General features: G+C 48.6%; 1 protein-coding gene across 1 annotated transcript in view; it reads right to left on the reverse strand.

The window, feature by feature from the left end:
• LOC139051573 (uncharacterized) overlaps positions 1-23,956 on the reverse strand; it is a 243,335-nt gene that overhangs the window by 17,938 nt on the left and 201,441 nt on the right. The window contains exons 4-7 of the mRNA XM_070528542.1: positions 16,519-16,584; positions 15,171-15,200; positions 14,038-14,073; positions 11,448-11,480 (exon numbers count right to left, since the gene is read on the reverse strand). Coding sequence (XP_070384643.1) covers positions 11,448-11,480; positions 14,038-14,073; positions 15,171-15,200; positions 16,519-16,584 — 165 coding nt within the window. The remainder of the gene's footprint in view (positions 1-11,447; positions 11,481-14,037; positions 14,074-15,170; positions 15,201-16,518; positions 16,585-23,956) is intronic.

Genomic DNA, 23,956 nt, shown 5'->3' on the forward strand with positions numbered 1-23,956 from the left:
GGGCAAGCTGGCGTGCATGGTCGGCTAGGGCGATGGCGTCGTGCGCATACTCGCTTGTTGAGATCGCAGCAGGAGGAAGTGCCGTGTCTAGGGGCAAGGTAGGTTCGCGACCATACAGTAGATAAAATGGAGAAAATCCGGCGGTGTCGTGCCGGGAAGAATTGTACGCAAATGTTACGTAAGGAAGGGGCAATGTCCCAGTCGTGGTGGTCTTTGGAAACGTACTTGGACAGCATATCGGTAAGACTACGGTTTAACCGCTCTGTCAGGCCATTGGTTTGAGGATGGTATGAGGTAGTCAGCTTGTGTTGAATGGAGCAGGAACGCACAATGTCAGCGATAACTTTCGAGAGGAAGTTTCGACCACGGTCAGTAAGCAGCTGTCGCAGGGCGCCATGAAGCAAGGTAATGTCACGCAAGAGAAAGTCCGCGACGTCAGTGGCGCAACTGGTAGGGAGAGCCAGAGTGATAGCGTATCGGGTGGCGTAATCAGTGGCGACGGCTACCCATTTGTTCCCAGAGGATGACGTGGGAAGGGACCGAGCAGGTCTAATCCAACACCAAAGAACTGTTCCGCAGGGACGGTGATCGGCTGGAGATGACCGGCAGGTAGCAACTGAGGTGTTTTCCGACGCTGGCAGGGATCACAGGCAGCAACATAGCGTTGAACGGAGCGAGTGAGACCAGGCCAATACAAGCGGCGGCGGACGCAGTCGTACGTTCGGGTTACCCCAAGATGTCCTGCAGTGGGTGCGTCATGCATCCCAAAGAGCTTAGTCTGTCGTAGCTGTTTTGGCATGACAAGAAGAACATCAGAGCCGTCCGGGAGGAAGTTCCTTCAATACAGAATGCCGCCCTGGAGGACATATCAGCGAACGGATGTGTCGGTAGGCGTAGAGCGCAGGCGCTCGATAAGTGCTCGCAGCGATAGGTCTCGGTACTGCTCATCGGGGATGTTAGCGAAGGCAGACACAGAGAAAAATGCCGTTGCGCTACTACTGTCGGCGTGGTCAGGTTTCGTCAACCATGTAGCGAGACAGGCAGTCAGCGTCCTTGTGTAGTCGGCCAGATTTATAGGTGACAGTATACGAATATTCTTGGAGGCGTAAGGCCCAGCGACCAAGTCTTCCTGTAAGATCTTTCAGTGAGCATAACCAGCAAAGCGCGTGATGGTCTGTGAACAACGGAAAAGGGTCGGTCATATAAGTATGGGCCGAATTTTGCAACCACCCAAACTAGGGCCAGACACTCACGCTCAGTGATGAAATAGTTGCGTTCCGCGGGTGAGAGGAGCCTGCTGGCGTAAGCGATAACTCGGTCGTGGCTACGCTGGCGTTGTGCCAGTACGGCGCCAATTCCGCGACCGCTGGCATCAGGATGGACTTCGGTAGGCGCAGAAGGATCGAAAGGGGCCAGAACGGGAGGCGTTGTGAGAATGTCGATTATATGTGAGAATGCAGAGGCCTCGTTATCGCCCCACTGGAAAGGGGCGTCTTTCTTCAAAAGCTCGGTTAGTGGTCGTGCTATGGCGGCAAAAGTTCTCACGAAATGGCAGAAGTACGAACAAAGGCCGATGAAGCTGCGCACATTCTTGACCCACTTCGGAACAGAAAAGTGCGCAACAGCATGGATCCAGCCTGGGTCCGATTGCACTCCGTTCGCGTCAACGAGATGTCCAAGGACGGTAATCTGGCGACGGCCGAATTGACCCTTCGATGCGTTGAGTTGCAGACCGGCTCGACGAAAAACGTCCAGGACTGCTGAGAGGCACTCGAGGTGCGTAGCGAACGTTGGGGAGAATACGATAACGTCATCCAAGTAGCACAGGCACGTGGACCATTTGAAACCGGGAAGAAGGGAGTCCATCATGCGTTCAAAAATGGCAGGGGCGTTACATAGACCGAACAGCATCACTTTGAATTGATAAAGACCGTCGGGTGTTACAAAAGCAGTCTTCTCGTGGTCGAGATCGTCCATGGCAATCTGCCAGTAGCCGGAGCGAAGGTGAATAGAGGAGAAAAAGCGAGCACCGTGGAGGCATTCAAGGGCGTCACCTATCCGAGGTAGGGGATACACGTGCTTTTTGGTAACACTGTTAAGGTGCCGATAGTCCACGCAAAAGCACCATGAGCCATCCTTCTTTTTGACCAGTACAAGAGGTGACGCCCATGGACGATATGATGGTTGAATAATGTTCTTGGCAAGCATTTTGCGAACTTCAGCGTGAATAACTTGACGCTCAGCTGGTGACACTCGATACGGGCGGCGATGAATAGGTGGGGCATCGTCGGTATTAATACGATGTTTGACAGCTGTAGTTTGGGCCAAAGGACGATCGTTAAAGTCAAAAATATCGTGGTAGGAAAACAGAACGCGGTAGATTTCGTGAGCGTGCTCGGACGGCAAGTCGGGCGCAATCATTTTCTGTAAGTCAGCCATGGCACAATTTGCCGACTGCAATGGTAGAGGAGTATCGGATGAAGTGTCGTCTACTGCAATGGATGCTACGTAGTGATCCTCGAATGTGCAAAGCTGGGCCAGTGACAGCCCGCGTGGCAGCACTTGTGTCGTCAAGCCAAAGTTGACCACTGGCAGGCAGACGCAATTCGCCGTAATAGATAAAACTGTATGAGGTACTGTGATCCCGTGTGTAAGGCAGACGTCGTGCAATGGAGCTGCGATGTAGTGACCGTCTGGGACTGGTGGGGATGGCACTAGGTCAACGTAGGTCAGTGCCGAAGGTGGCAAGCGAACGAAGTCGACGGAACTGAGGTGGCTGGGGTGTGGTTCGGCAGGATCCGGAACAGGCAGGTCAAGGCGGAGAGCACTGGCGGAGCACTCGATGAGAGCAGAATGTGCGGAGAGGAAGTCTAAGCCGAGGATGATGTCGTGGGGACAGTGGGCGATGACTGTGAATAGCACGATTGTTGAGCGATCGGCGAAGGAGACGCCGGTGGTACACATACCAAATACGGGGGCTGTTCCACCATCGATGACACGGACAACCGGTGTCGTGGCGGGCGTGACAATTTTCTTGAGCCCCTTACGAAGGTCAGCGCTCATTACGGACAAATGCGCCCCAAAATCTATGGGTGCAGACACAGAAACGCGTCAAGAAGGTTCTTGCACGTCAAGAAGGTTCACATGAGTGGGCAACGTCAGTAGAGGATTTGGCGGCGTAAGGAGCAATAAAGCGTCACCTCGAGGCGCTGCATCGTCTAGTTTTCCGGCTGGGAGCGGCGTCCGAAGGGAGTCAGCGAATAGGAGCGACGGGGCTGGGGACAGCGAGATTGTCGTCATTTGGGCGAAGGCGAACGAGAATAGGAGTGGTTCGGTGCAGGCGAATCAGCGGCGGCGTTATTGGAGCGTGCGGCATAGGGACGAGAAGGGTCACCTGGGGGGCGAGAGTAGGCAGTATAAGTAGACCGAGTCGGGGAACTGCAGCGGCTGCGACAGTGCCGAGAAATGTGCCCGACTCGATGCCAGTGGAAAGAAATGGGCTTGTCGTCAGCGGTGCGCCATTCAGATGGGTTGCGGAAACGTGGGGGGTAAGAAGATGCTGGACGGGGCGGAATCGAAGAAGCCGGGCCGGTATCAGGACGATGGGCCGAGCAGATGGTGTGAAGACCCATGTTTTCGAACTCTTGGCGGACAACTGCCTGGATCAGTGAGACCGCGACTGAAGATGTTTTGGTGGGACTGGAGTCGAAGGCAGCCGGATAAGCCGCCACCATCTCACGCCGGACGATCCTGGTAACACCGGCAGCGTTGTTGGGACGAGGAGTGTGGGCACAGGAAGATTTCGCTGGGGTGTTGGGCAGACGGGCAAACTGCTGGTCAATACGTCGGCTTTTAGCGAGTTCCAGGCGGCGGCACTCTTTTATAACAGCATTCACCGTCGCTACGTTGTTGCAAACGAGCAAGTTGAAGGCGTAATCGGCAATGCCTTTGAGGATGTGGGCAACGTTGTCTGACTCAGTCATGTGGGTGTCAACTTTGCGGCACATAGCCAAGACGCCCTGAATGTACGTGGCATAGGGCTCTGTTGACGTCTGCACACGGCCGGAAAGCGCCTTCTGCGCAGCACGTTGGTGACCGTAGGTGTTGCCGAACAAGTCTCGAAGCTTTGTCTTAAGTGAATCCCAACTGGTGAGCTCATCTTCGTGCGTGCGATACCAAACTCGAGGTGTGCCACCGAGATAAAAAAGACTACGTTGGTGAGCACAATAGTAGGGTCCCACCGGTTATTGCGGCTGACGTGTTCATACAGGCTGATCCAGTTATCGACGTCTTCCCCATCTTTGCCCGAGAATACGCCAGGATCACGGGGACCGGGGAGAGCGATGTAGGTTGTCGAAGTGGCAGCAGGTGTCGGAGCCGGCGGAGTCGGGTTTTCGTCGCCGGGAGCCATGAAGGAAGGCTCGACGTGCCGTCCACTGCGAAGCTCCGTGACGAGGTACAGCGAATGTCCAACTCCAGCAGATATGTTACGTAGGAAGACGCAGACGAAAAGCTATGTACAAGTATATTTACAAGAGAATACGCGGCGCTTGGCCAAGGGGCAGAAGAAGAAGTCGCTGAAGGGAGCGAACGCACATCACGTCGGCTCCGTTTTTCAAGAATTTTGCTGTGATTCTCGCTCATTCACCTCATGAATGTAACACCAGCGTAGGCAGGAAGTCACAAAGATTCTACTGGCACCATATTCAAGGTGGGAAACGACTTCCTTCCCAATCACAGAGGCTTTTGACCAGCTCCACGCTAACCCTCGCCGGAGCTCGCTTCGCTGGAGCAGTGATGGAAGTTCAAGTGAACGGGGAGGACATCTCCCCTGAAGAGTTTCTCCAAGACAACGGCTGGTGCACCATTCGATACAAAACCCAATTCAACCGCGAGGCCGCGCAAAGCAACACCCAGAACGGAACCCACTCCCGCACCGGCGAGGGAGCGAACGGCGGCCGACAGCGTTCGCGTCAAAGACAGCGTAACGTCAAGCAGCAAGTCATCAGGAACAGTAAAATGCCACTACTCCCACGAAGTGATTTCAATGTCCTGATACGACCAAGAGGAGGCCTCGACGTTGCCGCCACCGGAACCGTGCTCCTCGCATCGGCCATTTACCGGGCGGCCAACGTACCGGGGCAAGAAGCACGGGAGGACACGGTGTGCACCAACAACCGCCAAAACATCATATTCGTGAGTACACCTCACGCTACTCACGCCGCTAAGTACGGACAATTAGAAGCCATTACCATCGGTGATTGCCGCCACGAGGTCAGTGCCTATGAGACGGCCCCCGACTGCACGGTGAAGGGAATCATCAGGGGAATCCCGTTGGAGGAGGACGCCAAGTCCATTCACATCAACATCGTTCATGCCCGCAACCCCCACGCCCTGGCAGCCAAACGACTCAGTATTACCAAGACGGTCATAGTGGCCTTTCAAGGACCGCGAGTGCCCTCCTACGTCAGGTACGGCGGCGCCCTCCTTCGCCGCGCCCTGTATCGCAAGCAAATCGACATGTGTCACGGCTGCGGGAGACTCGGTAACCGCATGGACGAGTGCCCCAATCCTCAGGACAAAGTGCGACGTGGTTGTGACGCCCTCAACCCAGGCCCCGACCACCAGTGCTCCCCACGTTGCAAGCTGTGCGGGGGAACACACATCACGGCGGATCGCAACTGCCGCGCAAGGTACAAGACCCCCTACGTCGTGACAAAGAGGCAATGAGAACGACACAGGGCCACCGAGGAAGCGGAGGCGGCCGCCAAAGCAACCAGCCCCGCCGGCAAGCCGCGCTCGAGATCCAGGACCCGCAGCCGAGGCCGCTCCCGGTCCCGGAGCCGCATCCCAAACCCACGGCAGCAGCAGCGACGCCGGTCTCGCAGCCGCACCCCCAGAAGGACCTCAACAAGAGACACCGAAACCACCGAGAAGGTGAGCTGGGCAGATGCGGTCACGGGAAAACGAGCACCAACCGCGAAGGCTGGCGACAAAGCACCCGCTAAAACACAGACGGAGGTAACTAAATTAACACAGGCGATACAAGCGCTGCAGAAGCAAATAGAACACATGCAGAAACAGATTCGCGCAAAAGACGACCTCATACAACAACTCCAGCATGCCGTGAAGAGTGGTACCGATAAAGAGGCCATGCATGAAACTCAAGAACAACCCATAGACGACGACGAAGTCGTATACCCCGACACTAAACGCAGACTCACTCCCTCACAGACCACTCAGGCCACGCAGGGAACAGAAGAGGAACCTATAGAGGACGATGAGGTTGAGTTCCCCGATACCAAACAAAGACCCACTCCCGCCCTTACAGAGGCAACACGACCCAAGCGCACGCGCGCAGCGATATGCGACGCGCGAATAGATGCACTCGAGGCTCGCTTAAGCAATCTCGAGGAAACTATCATCGCGTCCATCACGCGTACCATCCAGCGGAGCCTGGAGAGTGTTCACCTCAGACTGTCGAGACTAGAAGCCGCAAACAGCACGATCATACCATCGCATAGGAAGTGGCGCAACACATTAACAAGATATAAACATGGCCCGACACTCATCGAAACAAAAATATGGCAGTGGAACTGCAGGAGTTACCAAAACAAACGAGCGCACACACAACAATACCTGAAAACGATCCCCGAACGCCCAGACGTTGTCATACTGCAGGAAACGAATGGTCCTACCAAACTCGCGGGGTACCAGTCTATAACAGGCAAGGCGGAGAAATCAAACGTCAGCACACTGGTCAAGCGAGCGCACACAGCTATCGAACACGACACCAAAATCAGAGACATCGAAAACGTTCTCGTAGAATTAATTCCACCACGCAAGACCCACAACAGCATCTCCGTACTCAACGTCTACAGCAGTCCCAGATGCCGCCAGCACCGCTTCCATGTCCTCTTCAAACGGGCAATTAACATCGCCAAGGGGCAACAGCTGTTCATTGGGGGGGACTTTAACGCGGCGCACACGGCGTGGGGCTACAAGCACGATCACCCCAAAGGCACCCATCTATGGGCAACGGCGCAATACGCCGGACTCGAACTAGTCACCGACCCCGCGGCACCAACAAGTCAGTGCAACAGCGTAAGCACTGACACGACGCCGGACCTTACTTTCACGTGCAACACACTCAAAGTCACTTGGACAAACACCATGCAAGACTTGGGGAGCGATCACTACATTATTTCCATAGAAGCAGAAGGCGGTCCGCAGGAACACAATACCGGTCGTCAAATGAAGATCACCAACTGGAATCGGTTACGCAAACATCGTGATGAGCAACAGATGGAAGACATCAAAGATATAGAACAATGGACCGACCAACTACGGTGGGATATCGAGCGCATGACGCAAACGATCCCGTCGACAGCTGGGCTCGAGACAATACACTCCCGGTTGCTGCACATGTGGGAAACCAAAACTCACCTGCAGCACCAATGGAAACAACAGATACACAATAGGAGACTGCGTAAACGGAAAGCACAGCTCAACAAAGAAACAGAAAAGCACGCGCTTAACCTGCAACATCAACAATGGGAAGAGAAATGCGCGGAGATGGATAGTCAACTCACCACGCGCTGCACGTGGCAGATACTGCGGTACCTGATCGATCCCGCCAACACCAAGACCAAACACATGCAAGGCATATACAAAATCATACACGCTTACGGGGGAACGGAAGAACAATTCCTACGGGATGCGGAACGCCTTTACAGATCCCAAACGCCACCGCAAATATATCCAGACTACTCAGGAGAAAGCAACGCCACCCTAGACGAGGAATTCTCCGTTGCCAAAATCCAGGCGGCCCTCGTAAAGCTGAACACCAAGTGGGCCCCTGGCCCCGATCGAATACCCAATAGGGCACTACGCAATCTCGATTACGGGTCGATCGAGAAACTAACAAAATACATTAACGAGTGTTGGGCGCACGGCAAGCTACCCCGGCAATGGAAAGAAGCAAATATCACACTGATACCGAAACCCGGCAAGAAATTTCAGCTGGAGAACCTGCGCCCCATCTCCCTCACATCCTGCGTGGGCAAGTTAATGGAGCACGCGTTTCTCAATTGACTCGCGGATTACCTCGAGGACAACGTCGTATTTCCACACACCATGATTGGGTTCAGAAGACATCTTTCCACGCAAGACGCCCTTCTGCAACTAAAACACCAAATCATAGACAATCCGGGGCGTTCGACGAGAGACATCCTCGGGCTGGACCTGAAGAGGGCATTCGATAACGTTCGCCACGATGCCATATTGCGACAAATAGACAAGCTAAATCTCGGCCTGCGCACGTACAACTACGTCCGAGACTTCCTCACGGGAAGAACCGCTCGCAAGCGAGTGGGGCAACTACAGTCAGAGCAAATCAACATCGGCAGCTCGGGCACCCCGCAGGGCTCGGTGATCTCGCCAATGCTCTTCAACCTCGTCCTGCTGGGGTTGCCCGACCGATTGTTTCAAATCGAAGGACTGCATCACACGCTATACGCGGATGATATTACGATCCGGACGACAACGGGCAGCGACGGAGTGATCGAGCAACGTTTACAACAGGCCATCCAATGCGTAGAAAACTACCTCGTGGGCACGGGACTCACCTGCTCGGCCGAAAAATCCGAGCTGCTGCTATATAGACCAGTCAGAAAGGAGCCCCCACCTAAATGCTACACCCCCCTGAAAAAGCAAAAGATCCAATTAACGGCACCAAATGGCCTACCCATCCCGATAGCAGAGAAAATCTGGGTACAAGGAATGATGATAGAGCATAAGGGTGGCAATGGCGAAGCACTTCGCAAGATAACGGCAAAGGCCACCAGCATGATGCAGCTCATTCGACGCATCACCAACAAACACGCGGGCATGCGCGAAGGAAATGTCATCGGACTCATACAAGCCTTCGTCATTTCTCAGATAAGGTACACGGCAGCGTTTCACAACTGGACGGTTGCGGAAAAAAACAAGCTCAACGCGCTCATACGCAAGGCGTACAAATGTGCGTTGGGACTTGCGCCTGGAGTTAGCACCACCAAGCTCTTAGAACTAGGCCTACACAATACGCTCGAAGAACTCGTGGAGGCGCAACAAGTGTCTCAACTTGAACGCCTATCCAAGACCCGCCCGAGCAGACACGTACTTGAAAATCGCGGCATCACATACCACTCGCAACACGGCATCAAAGTAGACATTCCAAGACCCATACGCGAGCAACTGTACGTACCCCCATTCCCTCGCAACATGCACCCCCAACACCACACGGGGAGGCGTAAAGCCAGGGCGCAACAAATGAACAAAAGTTACTCTAAAGACAAGGAGGCGGTCTTCACCGACGCAGCCCACTATCGAGACAGGAAGAGTTTCGTGGTGGCAGTTACTAGCCACCGAGGCAACCACCTCACGAGCGTCACCGTGAACACGGCACATGCCGAAGCGGCAGAGGAAGCGGCCATAGCACTGGCCCTCACACAAACCAGAGCTACATACGTGATCTGCGACTCGCAAACGGCAATTCGCAATTTTGCAAATGGGCGCATCTCGCAAGAGGCGTATCAGATACTCCAGCGACAGGGAGAGGCCGACGTTGATAACCGAAGGCATTTGCTATGGATCCCGGCACACACTGGAATGAGCACCCCCAACGAAGCGGCTCACGGCGTTGCTCGAGGCCTGACTCACCGAGCAGCATCGGAGGAAGAACCCCCGCGGCGTACTGCAAACGTCTGGGCATGGGAGGATCGTATGACCAGTTTTCACGACATCACGGCACACTACCAATTACAAAGATGCATATACCTATTCCCTTACGCTTGGTTAGACAGGACGGAAGCAGTACACTTCAGACAATTACAAACAGACTCTTACAGAAACCCCAGACTCATGCACGCCATGTATCCAGACATGTACACTACAAACAGATGCACATCGTGTGGCGAGGTTGCCACACTAAATCACATGCTATGGGAGTGTCGGGACCTAACAAACAAGTCGGGCAGTGCCGACCGCTCCGTCTCTTCCACCGCCAGCCTCCGGTCACGCTGGATGACCGCACTGCTCAGCTATGACCTGACAGCACAGCTCTGGGCCGTCCAGCGAGCCGAGGAAGCCGCTTCGAGACAACGTCTCGGAACCGCGTTCGCGGCGGGTGCCCAGACCCAATAAATAGACGCCGGACTCAAATCTTGTCGATTTGAAATAAAAGTTTACGCTCTCTGGCCAAGAGGCAACAACCCGCGCTAGCTCCTAATCGTCGTCGTCGTCTTCACACTGCTCGCCTTTTCGTGATCGCACATATTGTTCCGTAGCAATATTAATATTCAACCCCACTCTCACACACTCTCTGATAACTGTCTCTATCCTGAGAATTCGTTCCAAGTGGATCGGCCTTGTGAACTACACGGCTAGAATTTACAATTTGCAATATGGGCCATAAGGTAATTAGTTAAAAGCATAATTAGTGGTTTTCTCTTAATGACCCGATTACGCATTTCAAATTTTACTGCAATCGCCATTTCGGGCACACAAGCTCACGATCTAAAATTGTGCTATATGCCGCAGGCGACCTTAAAAAATTTTTTGAAAGTCTTCGCTGAAACACCCGGTATAGCCTTTGCGTAATCAATAGACATTGTTGGAAGTGCAGTGCCGTGCCGGCCTTTTTGTGTCGCCTTCTTTCGAGCATTGCTCGTCTTGCCATAGCCTCTGCGTTCTCAGCAGTGGTATTAGGGAAGCTTACCTATGCCTGATAGTATAAAGAAATCTGCAGCGCCCGACAACCGGAGGCTATAGAGTTCCTGATTTTGCATGCCGTGCATACATCATAATGAAAACGTCGATCCATACGCGCGTCTGTTCCTGCTGCCGCGAAACAGCAGGACGCTCGCTTCCTTCTAAAGGAGGCGCTGCGTCCGCAACACCTGCCTGGTCACATGTACTAACGCGCTCAATATGAGCTGCAACACGGCAGCCGTGGCTGCATCGACGCTTTCGAGAAAAAAAAATCGAGAGGGTGTCGCCATTTTACCTATGCGCATACCCCCGCTTTCCGCCATCCGTTTTTTTTTTTTTCCCGTGGAGCAATAATACGCTGGCACACCGAGCAGTTACCGCTACATCGCAGATAAAAAAAGAATAAAAAGAAGAAAAGCTAGAAAAACAACCTATAGCTACGAAGCAAGGGCAGCATGTGCCATGACGAGCCACGCTACGCTAAGCGCTAAGCACTTACGGGCTACTATGAGTACCACTGCATTATCGCACCGCGAAGACAAAATGGGGGCATGCCCATTTCTCGTATAACGAAGCTCTTTCCATTTCTCTTCTCGAAACCGTAGCTGCGGCCACAGCTGGCGTGTTGCAGGTCACATTGAGAGCGATCGTACGTCAGCACAAAACTCCTTCTCTTGATGAATGCACCAGCGTACCACTAGCGGCCGCTCCTGCTGCTGGCACCAGCCCTGAAAAAAAAAAGAGTATGGAGTTTAGACCTATTAAACAACGTCATCACAGATGTCTAAAACATTATAAGCATGCGCTGAGCCCTTTGCGTCCGCCGGCGTGGCGTTGACCGCCAGGAAAGCTTTCAAAATATTTTTTTAGCTGCACGCAACTTCATATATTGAATATAAGAGGACACGGGTGCTCCATTTAAATATTTTACCAAGCAATACTGACTGCTGAATGCCTTGTCTAAACAATATTTTAATTAAGTGACCGTGTTTAGGTAGCAAAATCTGGCTGTTTGAGCGATGCAGTCTGCTCTACAATTTCATGTCTACTGTTGATGGGATCAAATTTAGCAACCACGTTTTTTTATTTAATGTTGCCCTTGATTGCGTACAGTCGGTGAATTAAAGTAGTTGAAAAGTATTCATTTTTTTCAGTGGTAACTATTCGATTCGAAGACCGAATTGAATAGGACAATATGTGATTCTTGAAAGGTTCCAATAATCGCGAAATTTTACAGGAAAGTAGACATAAGACAAACGTTTACACGCAAGTAAGCGAATTAGCGATTGAGTCCACTGTCCCTGCCAACTTTTTTAACATAGAAGTATTACGTCCATAGCACTGTTGCAGATTCTATTATGGCATTGTGCAATATAAGAACACAGACGTTCTCGCGATCATATGTTGCTGTCAACGCGAAATCTGGTTTGGCCAAAAGCTCCTTAAACACTAGCGACCGTAGTGCAGAGCGCTCGACAAGAGCGGCGAAGTTATATTTAAGCGAGTTGGGTAGGTGCCGCTACTTTCTCTGACACCGTCGGTATTGTGCCTAGTCATTCCTTGGCAGCGAGGTTATATGGGAACGTCAAGGTCTGATAGCTTGCCTTAAGCCATGGTAGAGTCTGCCTAGAGTGATGCAGTTACGAATCCTGCTTTAGATGTACCAGTCCCATCACTCTATATATGCATTATATTTTGCGAGACTGAATGTGCGTGGTGGCCTAAGCGAATTAGCATGGATGACCCTTTAAGTCCTTCACTACACTACCGAGAGCAATAGAGCACGCCCTCCATCTGCCCTTCCTTGTCGCATTTTGCTGTGGCTCAAGGAAAGCTCGCACCAAGTTCCACAGACTTCTCGTTAAACTTCAGCATAAGACGCTCTTGAGGAGGCGTGTATGTGCGAACTGAGGCTTTCCGAGGCCGCCGCAACGTCCGGCGCTGGGATACACGCAAGGTATGCGCTCTTGTAAGGGAAACTAGTCGAGGGGTGACGCTCTGCCATGGAGCTGCCCCAGTTCAGAAACCACGGGTTTTGTCACTGTGAAGGGATCTGATCTGCCGTTACTTTTACGCGTCACGCGCGCGTTTCTAAAATGTTTCTATAGGCATGCCAATTTCATGCAATTGTGACGTTTATATTTTACGTTTCGCTCTCGTGTCACCTGAGGTAACCGTAGGAGAAAGCTCACCCCGGCTTTCAAATTTCGCCCGTGCGCGATTTCACAATACAGCTAACGACGCAGACAATTCGGGACATTCGCTTGTGTTCGTTGATAAAGTCTCTTGAGTTGGTTCGCATGGTCTGCAGCTTCAAGAGACAGGAACACCTGGAATGAATCGAAGTCTTTCTTCCGCGTGCGACAACGTGACCTGGCTAACAAAAGAAATTGGTCTAAAAAACGTGCACATACGGAAACTAACACAGAGTAAACAACGCGAAAAGGTATTTGTACAAAGCTGTTACCTATATAACGATTTCATAGCAGACATGCCACGCTCACGCGAGTGTCCTGACGTCAATCTCGGCAATGTTTTCACACGCATTAGCTAAGCTGTCGTGTTGGCGCTTGCCCTCAATATGGTTGCTCACTTGCACATGTGTGACACATTTCAGTTCGTTAGCAACACGGGATAAAATGGGAATATGATTTAGTCATGCATTTTCTCCAAGAGGGATATCCGGACGGTGCTTGTTAAGCTTATCAAGCGAAATGTAAACGCGTTTTGTAGTGTAACTGTGAAAACGCTGTTTGTGAAGCGGTCCCCTAGGCGTGTTCGGGCCGAGCGCTCGGTCGAACAAGAGGTGACAGAAGCCTCAGGCCACTTTCGCGTGGGCGCGTATGGATACGAGCTGCTCGTACTTAGTTGCTACGTTAAAAAATTTCTCCTAAAATGCTCGTGCCGATCTCGGCGGTGTCATCAATGCTTACGCGAGACTTTGCGAGAGTGATTTGCGAGCACTTGTCACTTATATTACTTTCAGAATGGGGCAGCCTCCGGCCATTTCAAAACAAATTCAAATTTTTTCGGGATATTAATACATCTTTAATGCATACATGCCACTTTGGCGCAATAAAATTCGCTGTTTTGTGACGTAGGGTGGCAGACTAGAGAAGTGGGCACAGGCGGAAAGCTTTTAACCAATAGCGAAGAGTTCTGCCGAGGGAGGTGTAGAATAGGAAATAATTACTTTCTTTTGTTTAATCTAATCATTCATAGTCAGTCTGTACACAGCGTATCAAATGGTGAGTTTTGACGGTTCGGTGACGTCGCGTGACTTACAGGTGGCCCGAACGATGCTTGACGGATCCACGAGGCCTGATTGGACAAATCGAATAGAAACAGCTTGGAATAGGTTTAGGTTATAGCATCTCATCGGCTAATTCTCCAAAGCACCTCGTTCACAAATGTGACTGGCCATTGGCCGGCTGCCTTCAATAATACTATGTCCTGCATCAGGATTGGCCGGCATTTTCTCTTAACAACTCCCGTGTAAGAGCTATTTATGAACACATGTCCAGGTGGCCAAGTGGCGGGGCGATGGCGGCCAGATAACAGAATGCCGGCTTGCTCTGATGCTTGACACCAAGTGCGAATTGAGAAGATCGAATCGTTAAAGTGATTCGGGACGAAAACGTAATTAGTTCCATGCGTTGCCAGCATCGTCGTCTTCCCTTGTGGCAGTGCTCGAAGCGCGCAAGCCTTGCAGCGTCTATTCATTGACACACTGGTGATTATAGGCGAAGACAAGTAAAGTTGTGCGACAAAAAAAAAATAGGGCAAATGTCAAGTATGATGAACATGTATAAGAGATATAATAAGACAGGGCGTAGGCATTATCGCGTGTTATGACTCATGGTACGAATTTTTGTACTTTTTTGTGAATATGTCTAAAATGTTTGAAGCGAGTTTGGTACTCCCATGGAATTCGCTCTCTGTGACAGCGAGTAAGCACGTTCTGTGCTAAAGTACTAAACATATGTTCCCAGTTTCAAATTTTATATATTTCTTTTGAGTGCCACCAACAGCCCTTGTAGTAGGTATCAAGTCCGAAGTATATTATCATCACGAGAAAACGGGAATTCATATTTTGGAAGGTCGCTTTATTCTAAGCCATTAAAACCATTTTCTAAACTGGGAAAGTCAGCTTTAAAGCAAGTTTTTTTTTTTCTTTCGGACAATGCCACGCGATGCAATATGCTTTCAGAATATCAGTAAAATATCTGAACTGCTGCTGTGTGGCTTTATTTTTCTTCCTTATGTTATGCTGGAACAGTTTTGAGATCAAATAGCTAATAGACTCAGGCAAGTGGGCATTGCTATGCAAATATCCATGCAATCTTGTGCGTAAAATTGGAGACAACTGAGCTAAATTTCAAACTACGCCCTGATTGAGGAACCTTTAAGAAAAGTACCTTTCGGGCTGCATGCTGCGGCGTCAACGGCTGTAAGGAAAAGACAAACAGCGAAGGTCAGGTTGAAGTTAAAGAAAAAATAAGGTGTTACTGATGAACCTTGGGCCATACAGGAAATGTTTTGCTTTAAGAGTCAACGTTAGAAGATAAAAATTGACATCCCAGTCGAATTTTATTCCTGAAATAAAAGCGCTGATTTATGGAAAGCTGCCGAATTGGGCACTTTCTGTTGCCCGTAAAACATATGCTCCTGTATCGCGGTATTACCTAAGCCGCAGTACCCACCAGTCGGAGTAAAATACAAAACATGCAAAGCTGTGCGCTACCGTGCAGACAATATCAGACTGACAGGACACACACGTAAGTGTTTTATATGGAATAAGTCACTAGAATGTTCGATGATAACACGGTTGTCGCTGTTTGATTCGCTCAGATATCGCACCGCTTTTTACACGTAGCCGCTCATCCGTTATGGGGCTCGCATGATCACTGTGTCAGCCGCAACGCGGCATTTGTGGTCACAGATAGAGAAAAGATTTAGCGGCGGAACTTACGCGCAACTTTTCTTGAAATCGCTGACAGTGTGATTCTTGCCCGTTTATTTTCGCGACATTGGAAATGATAGCATCAATGTCAATATGCGCACATAAGAGGAACATTGCTAAATCACTGAAAAAAGAATCGTGTTGTGAGGTGATCGAGTCACTGTGTACGCAATGTTGTTCTTCATACGGTGGAGTTGGCATGATAAATCTAGGGCTGATTTCTCTTCTTTTCATTTTTCATTCGACCTGTTCTTGATTAATTGTTGAATCAAGCGGTAAAGGAGAGTACCGGAGGCTTGTAAGCTATAATTTGATCCTTCTGCTTTGAGTTTTTATGTGACTTCCGGATTTTTAGCTTTTTTCTCCGCATTTGCATGTGTCTACAGAGTACAATACTAAGCGCTCGTGGGACGTAGTTATTCGGTGCCGAGCACCGCGGGAACAGACGCGGGATAAGTGCTCGGCCTGTTGTTACAACATTCTTGTGTCCAGGGTTCGCTCGCCATCAGTTGTGCCGTGATCAAATTTTCAGACCCTGCGCAGCCCACACCAGCAGGTGTTGACTAGGATCGAGATTATAAATACGCTTTCTCTAATCGCGGGTGTGAGAGTAATAAATATTCTGGTCAATATATTCCGTGGCCTGCCCGTGGAGTAGATGTACACGAAGGCGTCGCAGTCCCCACCAATGTGCGCAGTTTGATGCCACCTGGAGAGTTCTCACGCTCAACTTGTGTTATTAAGAAAGATAGACAAGTTAAAAAAGAAAGCACAGATAGAAAGAGAAGGACTTCATTCCTTACCGGCTTTCCCCACAGGAAGCGCAGACGCATTTGCTGCAGCGCCGGATGGCGCAGTTACGTTTGTCGCTATAAAAAAACAGGAAAAAAATTAAGAGAATTGGGGCGAGCATTGAGGCGGAATATAGCGTTATTGTCCGGTGACGAGTTTTTGCACTCCCATCGAAAACACTAAAAATGAGGTTTCCGAGAAGCTACCGGAAATGTTCTGCATAATTTCGTCAGGAAAAAAAAAGTAAAGAAAGCTATCAATCGCAGGTGAATGGAGGACCTAGGACAGTAAGTGGATGGGGGACTCACATTACACAGCTTTAGTTTGTCCGTAAACGCATTAACCTTCACGAAATAGATATTTACTGGAGATGTGTATGACACGGATGGATGGATATTTTGAGCCTCCCCTTTGGAACGAGACGGTGGGTTGCGCCACCAAGCTCTCCCTATTATACTGCCTAATGTCCTAACTAGGTTAAAGAACAAAAAAGAAAAGAAAAAGAAGCCACGATCAATTCACATAATCCCATTTTCTCTTCCCATATTGCAAATAATCACAATAGGGGGTCACATCAACCACGTTGGTAGCGATACCTTGTGACGCCGACTTGGTCCAGAGAGCACGCAAAACTTGCACCGCAGTGACCTACTATATTCTCTTTAAATGCTGGTGAAAATTGTCCATAGCGACACCATTGGTACGTGTAGTGCATAGGGAACCAGCGTTAGAGTTTCGACAAACATGCAGCGCCGCTCTCTTGGACGCGGCCGCAAATTTTCAGTAATGCAAACAAATAGAAATGGCAGCTAACGTCAACCACACCGCGGTGCATGATGGTGAAACGACGAAAAAGAAACTTCGACGCCGACGGCATTGCTGTGTTTCTAAGTGCCACAGCCAAGAAGGCTTTGATAGCAGCGTGTCTTTTTACACATTCCCTTCAAAGCCGTACGAGTTGGAGCGGTGGCAGCGTTGGATGCAAGCGGTTCGACGTGCTGGGTGACTGTGCTGAATTTTAAAGCGTGGTACTTAAACAGGTGGGACTACGCTTGAACTTACATGCTTCATTTGTTCCACAGGCCTGACGACAAACCATGGCAGCCGAATGCAAACACCAGAATGTGCAGACGGCACTTCTTCGGCAAGGCAAAGAGTAATTGAATGCACCATCCCGCTTACGTGCCAACAATATTTTCTTCAGCGTACCGCTGCACGGTTCCTTGCGACCCTTCACTACCAACAGAGCGTTACCACCGGTGAGTTTTTTCAAAGCAAAACTACGTGTCATCCTGGGGGCTGTGTTAAATTGCATTGGTTAGGCATCGAGCGATCGCGTCTCGCGAAAGCCGCTCCATCAACTTGTTGCCGAGAGGAGCGGAGCTTGCGCTACGCGCGCGTAAGAGCCCGTCAGGCGGTTGGAAATTTGCGCTGTGTTCGGCCACTCTGCCTGTGAACGGGTGTTTGACAACCCTAAAGGCAAATCTGTTCATTTTATACCATTCGGCGCCCACCGTTCAAGGCCGGTTGTTCCAGTTGATAACGCGGACGATTGAACGTCGCCCTAGCCACGAAAAATCGCTGTCGGCATTATTATTTCTTGGGCTATTTTCTGTATTGCAGTAGAAACCATACAAACTGTTGATTTTTAGTAAAAGCCTCCATGGTACGCGTTGACATCTCAATACACCACTGCTGCTTCGTAGGTTCGCATACGCCAGTCGCTTAACTGTACACAGCTGACGGTGTTGTTTCCGGGCTATCACGACACCAAACTGCATTCTATAGTTGATTGGTTTGAACGATAAAAATACTATAGCGGCTGACGAGGTGGTAGTTAGCTTTCAAATTCCAAGAGTGTTGCCTTTCGACTAATCTTAAACATTTTCTTCGTCTACCTATCACATTAATGTCGCGTTGATGCCATGAGAAATGTCGTTAAAAGCCGTACATACAAGTGCACTGATTCTTTTTTTTTGTATTACCAGATGGGCAGAGCGAGCTCGAGCACACACGAAATCACCTACAAATTGCCCGGTGCCATCACAACAAAGTGAAAGGAGGGCAAGTGGAAAACAATGATGTTGCTTGTTGGTTCAGAAACCATACAAAAGTTTACTTTTTCCATTTACACAGGAGAAGGACACTCACAGTTTGGTTGGAGGCTCCAATGAGCAGCAGTTAATTGACTTTTTCCATTTATACAGGACAAGGACACTCACAGTTTGGTTGGAGGCTCGTATCAGCAGCAGTCATGCCTTGAACCGCCAAATGAAAACAGTAGCACGGAGCTGGCACGTTCACCTTTTGCTGGAGCTGGACTCATATTTTTTTCTCATTTGCGACTTTCAGGTTGAATACAACTTTGAAGAGGAGCACATTGAGGCATTAGACCTTACAGTGCAAAAGGTGTGCCAGAGAGCAGAATCGGTGACACCGTTTTTCACAACAGCAGGGAATTTGGCATGCCTATTGCACCGCGCTGCACGACCAGACACTAGGGTGTGCTTTTTGGGGGGATTCGACACAGTGTCCTTAACACCCGGTGCAGTGAGAGACCTCTGTGGCGTTTCTGAAAATGTTTTCTCGCTCCTGTTAAGTCTCCTGCCTCATACAAGAAATAAGAGTACTGATGTCAGCCTTCCAAACGAACTTTTCATATTTCTATTCAAAATGAAGCATGGAGTGCCTTTTAGTGCAATTGCAGTAATTTTTGGCAATAATGAAACAGCAACAGCACGAACGTTTCATGCAGTTCTGGGCATGCTTGCGGGTGCTACAAGAAAGTGGACATACAAGCCACACATTCAAGTGATACAGGATACACGCCCAGAGTGTTTTAAAGTCAGCTATCCTGACAGCACACTCACTGTTGATTGCACTGAGGTGCGCACAGAAACACCATCAGAGGTGAGGCCACAACTTGTCCTCTACTCCACGTACAAAAGTGGCTTTAAATTGAAATCTTTAGTTGTGATTGCCCCCTCTGGCCTCACTGTATTCAAGTCCAAATCCTATGATGGGCGTTGCTCAGACACACAAATCGTGCTGGAATCAGGAGTCCTTCAAATAATTGGTAAACATGATGTCATTCTTGCAGATAAGGGTTTTGCTGGAATACTAGCAGGTGTAGCGGTTAAAAGTGCCGTACTGATTATGCCACCATTTTCGATTGGCAACCAGCCTTTGTCACCTGCAGAGCTGCAAGAAACGTACAATGTGGCTCAAGTGCGCGTCCATGCAGAGACAGTGATACAACGCATAAAAACTCATGAAATATTGTAGTAACGTATTCCTGTCAGTTTGATTCCTGCCATGAGTGATATTTTCATGTGTGCTGCATTTTGGCAAATCTGCAAAGTCCAATAATGCAAAGCAACAGAAAGAAATGCGCTTTATTTTCACTGATATACACAAGCACAGAGTAACAATTATATTTTTGACATAAGCACTGCTTCCACCTTTTACAAAATTATAATATTTAAAGGCGAACTTCCCCGCTGCGATTTCGAAAAATATTCCGGTAACGTATGTTTTTCATAATCTTTGGCAATAATAAAATGTTGACCAATCCATTCATGTAAACATGTGTAGACTTATGTGCCTAGCTTGGAAACACAATACTTCTGTTTTCCAGGCAAGTACATTACAGAAACAAATTACTGTGCTTTATTTTAAGAACATTAGGCGTAGTATGATACTGAAGAAACTTCTCGTAGCAGTGATGTTTTAGCCTGATAACATAGTCGTGCCCAGGTCACCAGGAAAGCTAGCAGCTTTATCTGTGACTGTAAAACTATAAACTTCGATGATAAATTTTAAAGCAAGGGGACAGCCCTAGGCTGAACAAATTTGCAAATATACCTAAAAAGATATGGTCTGGCTCTTAAGCATCATCCACAAAGAAATGGGAGACATCAATTGAAATTAAAGAAGACATGATCAGGTCGACGTTGATCAGACCTCTTGTCTGATATAGATCTCTTGAAGGGATGGGCCTCAAGGCTACATTCACTACAGGCATCAAAAAGGGCTTAAACACAGCAACTGTGAACTAGCCTTAACCGTGCAATAGCAAAGGCGCTCAATAAGGAAATACAGTGTGCAAGCTTACAGATACAACTAAAAGAATCACTGCAACTACTTCAGTGACAGAATTGACGTCTGAAAGCCATGGCACACGTTCAGAATCTTTTTGAAGCAGTCTTTCATGTTGCAGTTATATAGGAACAATAAGCAAATAAATTGGTGGTAATAAAGCATTGCTGTTCACTTGCAACTTCCTGGAGGCCAGGCAATTTGAGAGGAAGATTCAGATTAAAACCAGCTTTTGCCATTAGGTAGCTCGACACTGTTTAACACTCTAGCAACTTCTTTAAAGGGCCAACAAGTACAACTAATGTGTCATGAAATGGTGGAAAGGAACACACCATGATTTATATTGATAGAAACGAGGATGCTGTACATATTTTAAGCAGCAATTATAATTTCAAATTGGCACAGAAATCGAAAAACAGTTTGTCACTCTCACTGGAGGTGAAACCACAATACTAACATACTGCAGGTAATTGAGCTGTTATTAAGTGCAGTGTAATTTACAAATCAGCCTTTATATTACACAGGTCTAGGGTCTGTATACAAGCTAGTTGGTACAGTGGAAGATTGAGACAGTAACATGTTTTGGCAAGGCATGGTATGGCAATCACAATGTATTTTCTCGTTCTTTCCGCTGTCTGTGTTTTATTTGTGCTTTACCTGCCTTAAAATCACAAGTGCTTTATTCTGTGAGTATTACAAGGCAAAAAAGCATGCATGGTGGTACACCTGAATGGTTTTGTACACATGCAAATTTTAATGCAAGTAACCTAAGTTCGGTGGGTCCGCTATCAGATATAATATGACATCAACTGTGTCACATGTGGGCTAACTCATCAAAAATGAAGACAGCAATACTTTTCTGCACAATATAAACGAAGGCTTATCTGCACAGTGTAAGTCAGGAAAAACGTATCATAGAAAGTATACTGCATTTCAGAACTCATAAAAAGACCAGTAACCGCGCACACTAGTAGAAGGTCACGTGGCAGACCTCTTATGCAGCTTCGTGTGTGTGCCACGTGGTGCGCGAAAGGTCATTTTTCGCGACTTTTAGTGATGGATAAAAAACTAAATTTCCAGATTTATTGAGAAAAAATGGCTCGTTTTAGCTACTACGATAGGGAATCATTCCATAAGCAGGGTTATCTGAATTCATGTGCTGAGGGGCTGTATGTGCCTTTAAGAGCAAACTTACTTCCTGCAAGCAGAAATCTTGTTTAACCCATGAGCTGCTTATTGTAATACGAATAATAAAACGCCACTAACCGAGAAAAGTTTCGAGCAAGGAAGTCTCCATCCCTGTGAGCAACTATAGTAATATATTGCTTGCTTGCATTAACAAAAAAAAAAACATTCTGTAGTGTTAGTGACATACATGGCAATCTGAACCTGTGAATAATATGGGGGGCTGCGAGGCATCTGAAGCATTCCATCATGATATGTCCCATAGCTAAAGTAGCTTTCGCACACAGCATGATCTGTGATTATGCCATCTTTACGACTGTGAGGGCACTTAATTTCAAGCAAAATGACACCACTGGTTCTTTGGCAAAGCCCATCGGGACTTGAACAAAGCCATGGCTGACAGGGTTGAATCACAACGCCAACCTGCAAAGTATACTTCGTAAAGTTAGCAAATGATATGTACAATATGCAAGAACACCCTATTCAATATGCTTCACCCAACAGTCATGCTTTCAAGTTACAGTAGCCGTCGCCGTGTGTGCAGCAGTGGCTGTGGAAGTTTCAGTATATGTGAGCGAGCCTCAGTGTACCAGCACTTCAATAAAATGCATTACGCTGATCTATAAATGTGCATAGGGGGAAAATATTTGGTTTTACGTTTAGTTGATTAATGCCTAATGGAGAGCTGGATAGAGATACAAGGGCCACGCTGCCAAGTTCTACTAATGACTCACTCTTGCAGCCTATATTCTTTCAGCTGTGCTGAGTATAATGCACTTGTGCTTTAAATTTAAACTTGCCCTTATCTGCTGTGAACTCGTTTATCACTTCCTCTAAAAGCATTTAAAAAACAACTTGAAGCCTGTATTATTAAACTGATAGATTGGTTAGTTGCACAATTTTCAAATGCATTATTATGTGACAACCCAGTTACCACCAGAACAGGAATTGGCCTCCCTGGCGGATCATTCGGCCACAAGCTCCTTGATGATATCTAGAAGTAACCAGTGGCCCTCAGTGCCCAGCAGGTGCGGAGTACCTGACCAAGGTGGCGATCAGACCTGTAACGCAGCAGAGGGTGGTAAGAATCTCTGGGTACGAAGAGGCCGCCAATGGAAACTGACCCTGTCAACCTTAGACAGCCGAACTTTGTCGAGTGAGGCTAGCTTAGCAGGACTCTTTGAGAAACTATCAGACGTTGTTTGGGATATTATCGACCTTAGTAGGATTAGAAGAACTGGTGAGGCTTATACATTGCTAAATACCGGCCATGTCCTCCGCTATAGAGGTCTGGCTGATAAGAAGCAATACGGAGTAGGATTCCTAATCCATAGGGTCATAGCGCGCAACACTGACGAATTCTACAGCATTACCGAGAGGGTAACAGTAGTCGTAATGAAACCTAAGAGGTATAACGTAGTAGTTCTGCGGAAATCCGCAAGGTGGAGACAAGTAATGAATAAAGGGAAAATTAGACATCCACCCTTTCGTAGCAATGGCTACAAAGGAAACCCATGCGGGTCTCATTTTCCCTTTATTCATTACTTCTCTCCACCTTGCGGGTTTCTGCAGAACTACTACGTCATACTCTTGCCTTTGCTTCGTGTTGTCGACAAATTCGACTTCGCCTTGCCATCTGCTATCCGCCTGGTTAGCTCAGATGGTAGAGCGGCTGCCCCGGAAAGGCGGTGGTCACGGGTTCCAGGCCCGGACCAGGACGAATTTTTCTTCAACTATGAGGCTTTTCTTTCGAGGAACCAGTATGGGTTTCCTTTGTAGCAATTGCTACGAACGGGTGGATGTCTCATTTTCCCTTTATTCCTAAGAGGTATAGATTAAAGGCAGTACAAGCCTACGCTCTAACATCCAGTCACGACGATGAGGAAGTAGTTCAGTTTTAAGAAGATGTTGAATTAGCGATGACAAAAGTGCAAACACGGTATACAGTAGTAATGGGTGACTTCAATGCAAAAGTGGGGGAAAAGCAGGCAGGCGAACAGGCAATTCGCAACTACGGCGTCGATTCTAGAAACTCTAGAGGAGAGATGCTGGTAGAATTCGCAGAAAGGAATAAGCTGACAATAATGAACACCTTTTTCAGGAAACGTAGCAACAGAAAGTGTACTTGGAAAACCCCTAATGGTGAAACAAGAAATGAAATTGATT

The sequence above is a fragment of the Dermacentor albipictus genome, unplaced genomic scaffold (assembly GCF_038994185.2).
Source record: "Dermacentor albipictus isolate Rhodes 1998 colony unplaced genomic scaffold, USDA_Dalb.pri_finalv2 scaffold_12, whole genome shotgun sequence".
Taxonomy (NCBI): Eukaryota; Metazoa; Arthropoda; class Arachnida; order Ixodida; family Ixodidae; genus Dermacentor; species Dermacentor albipictus.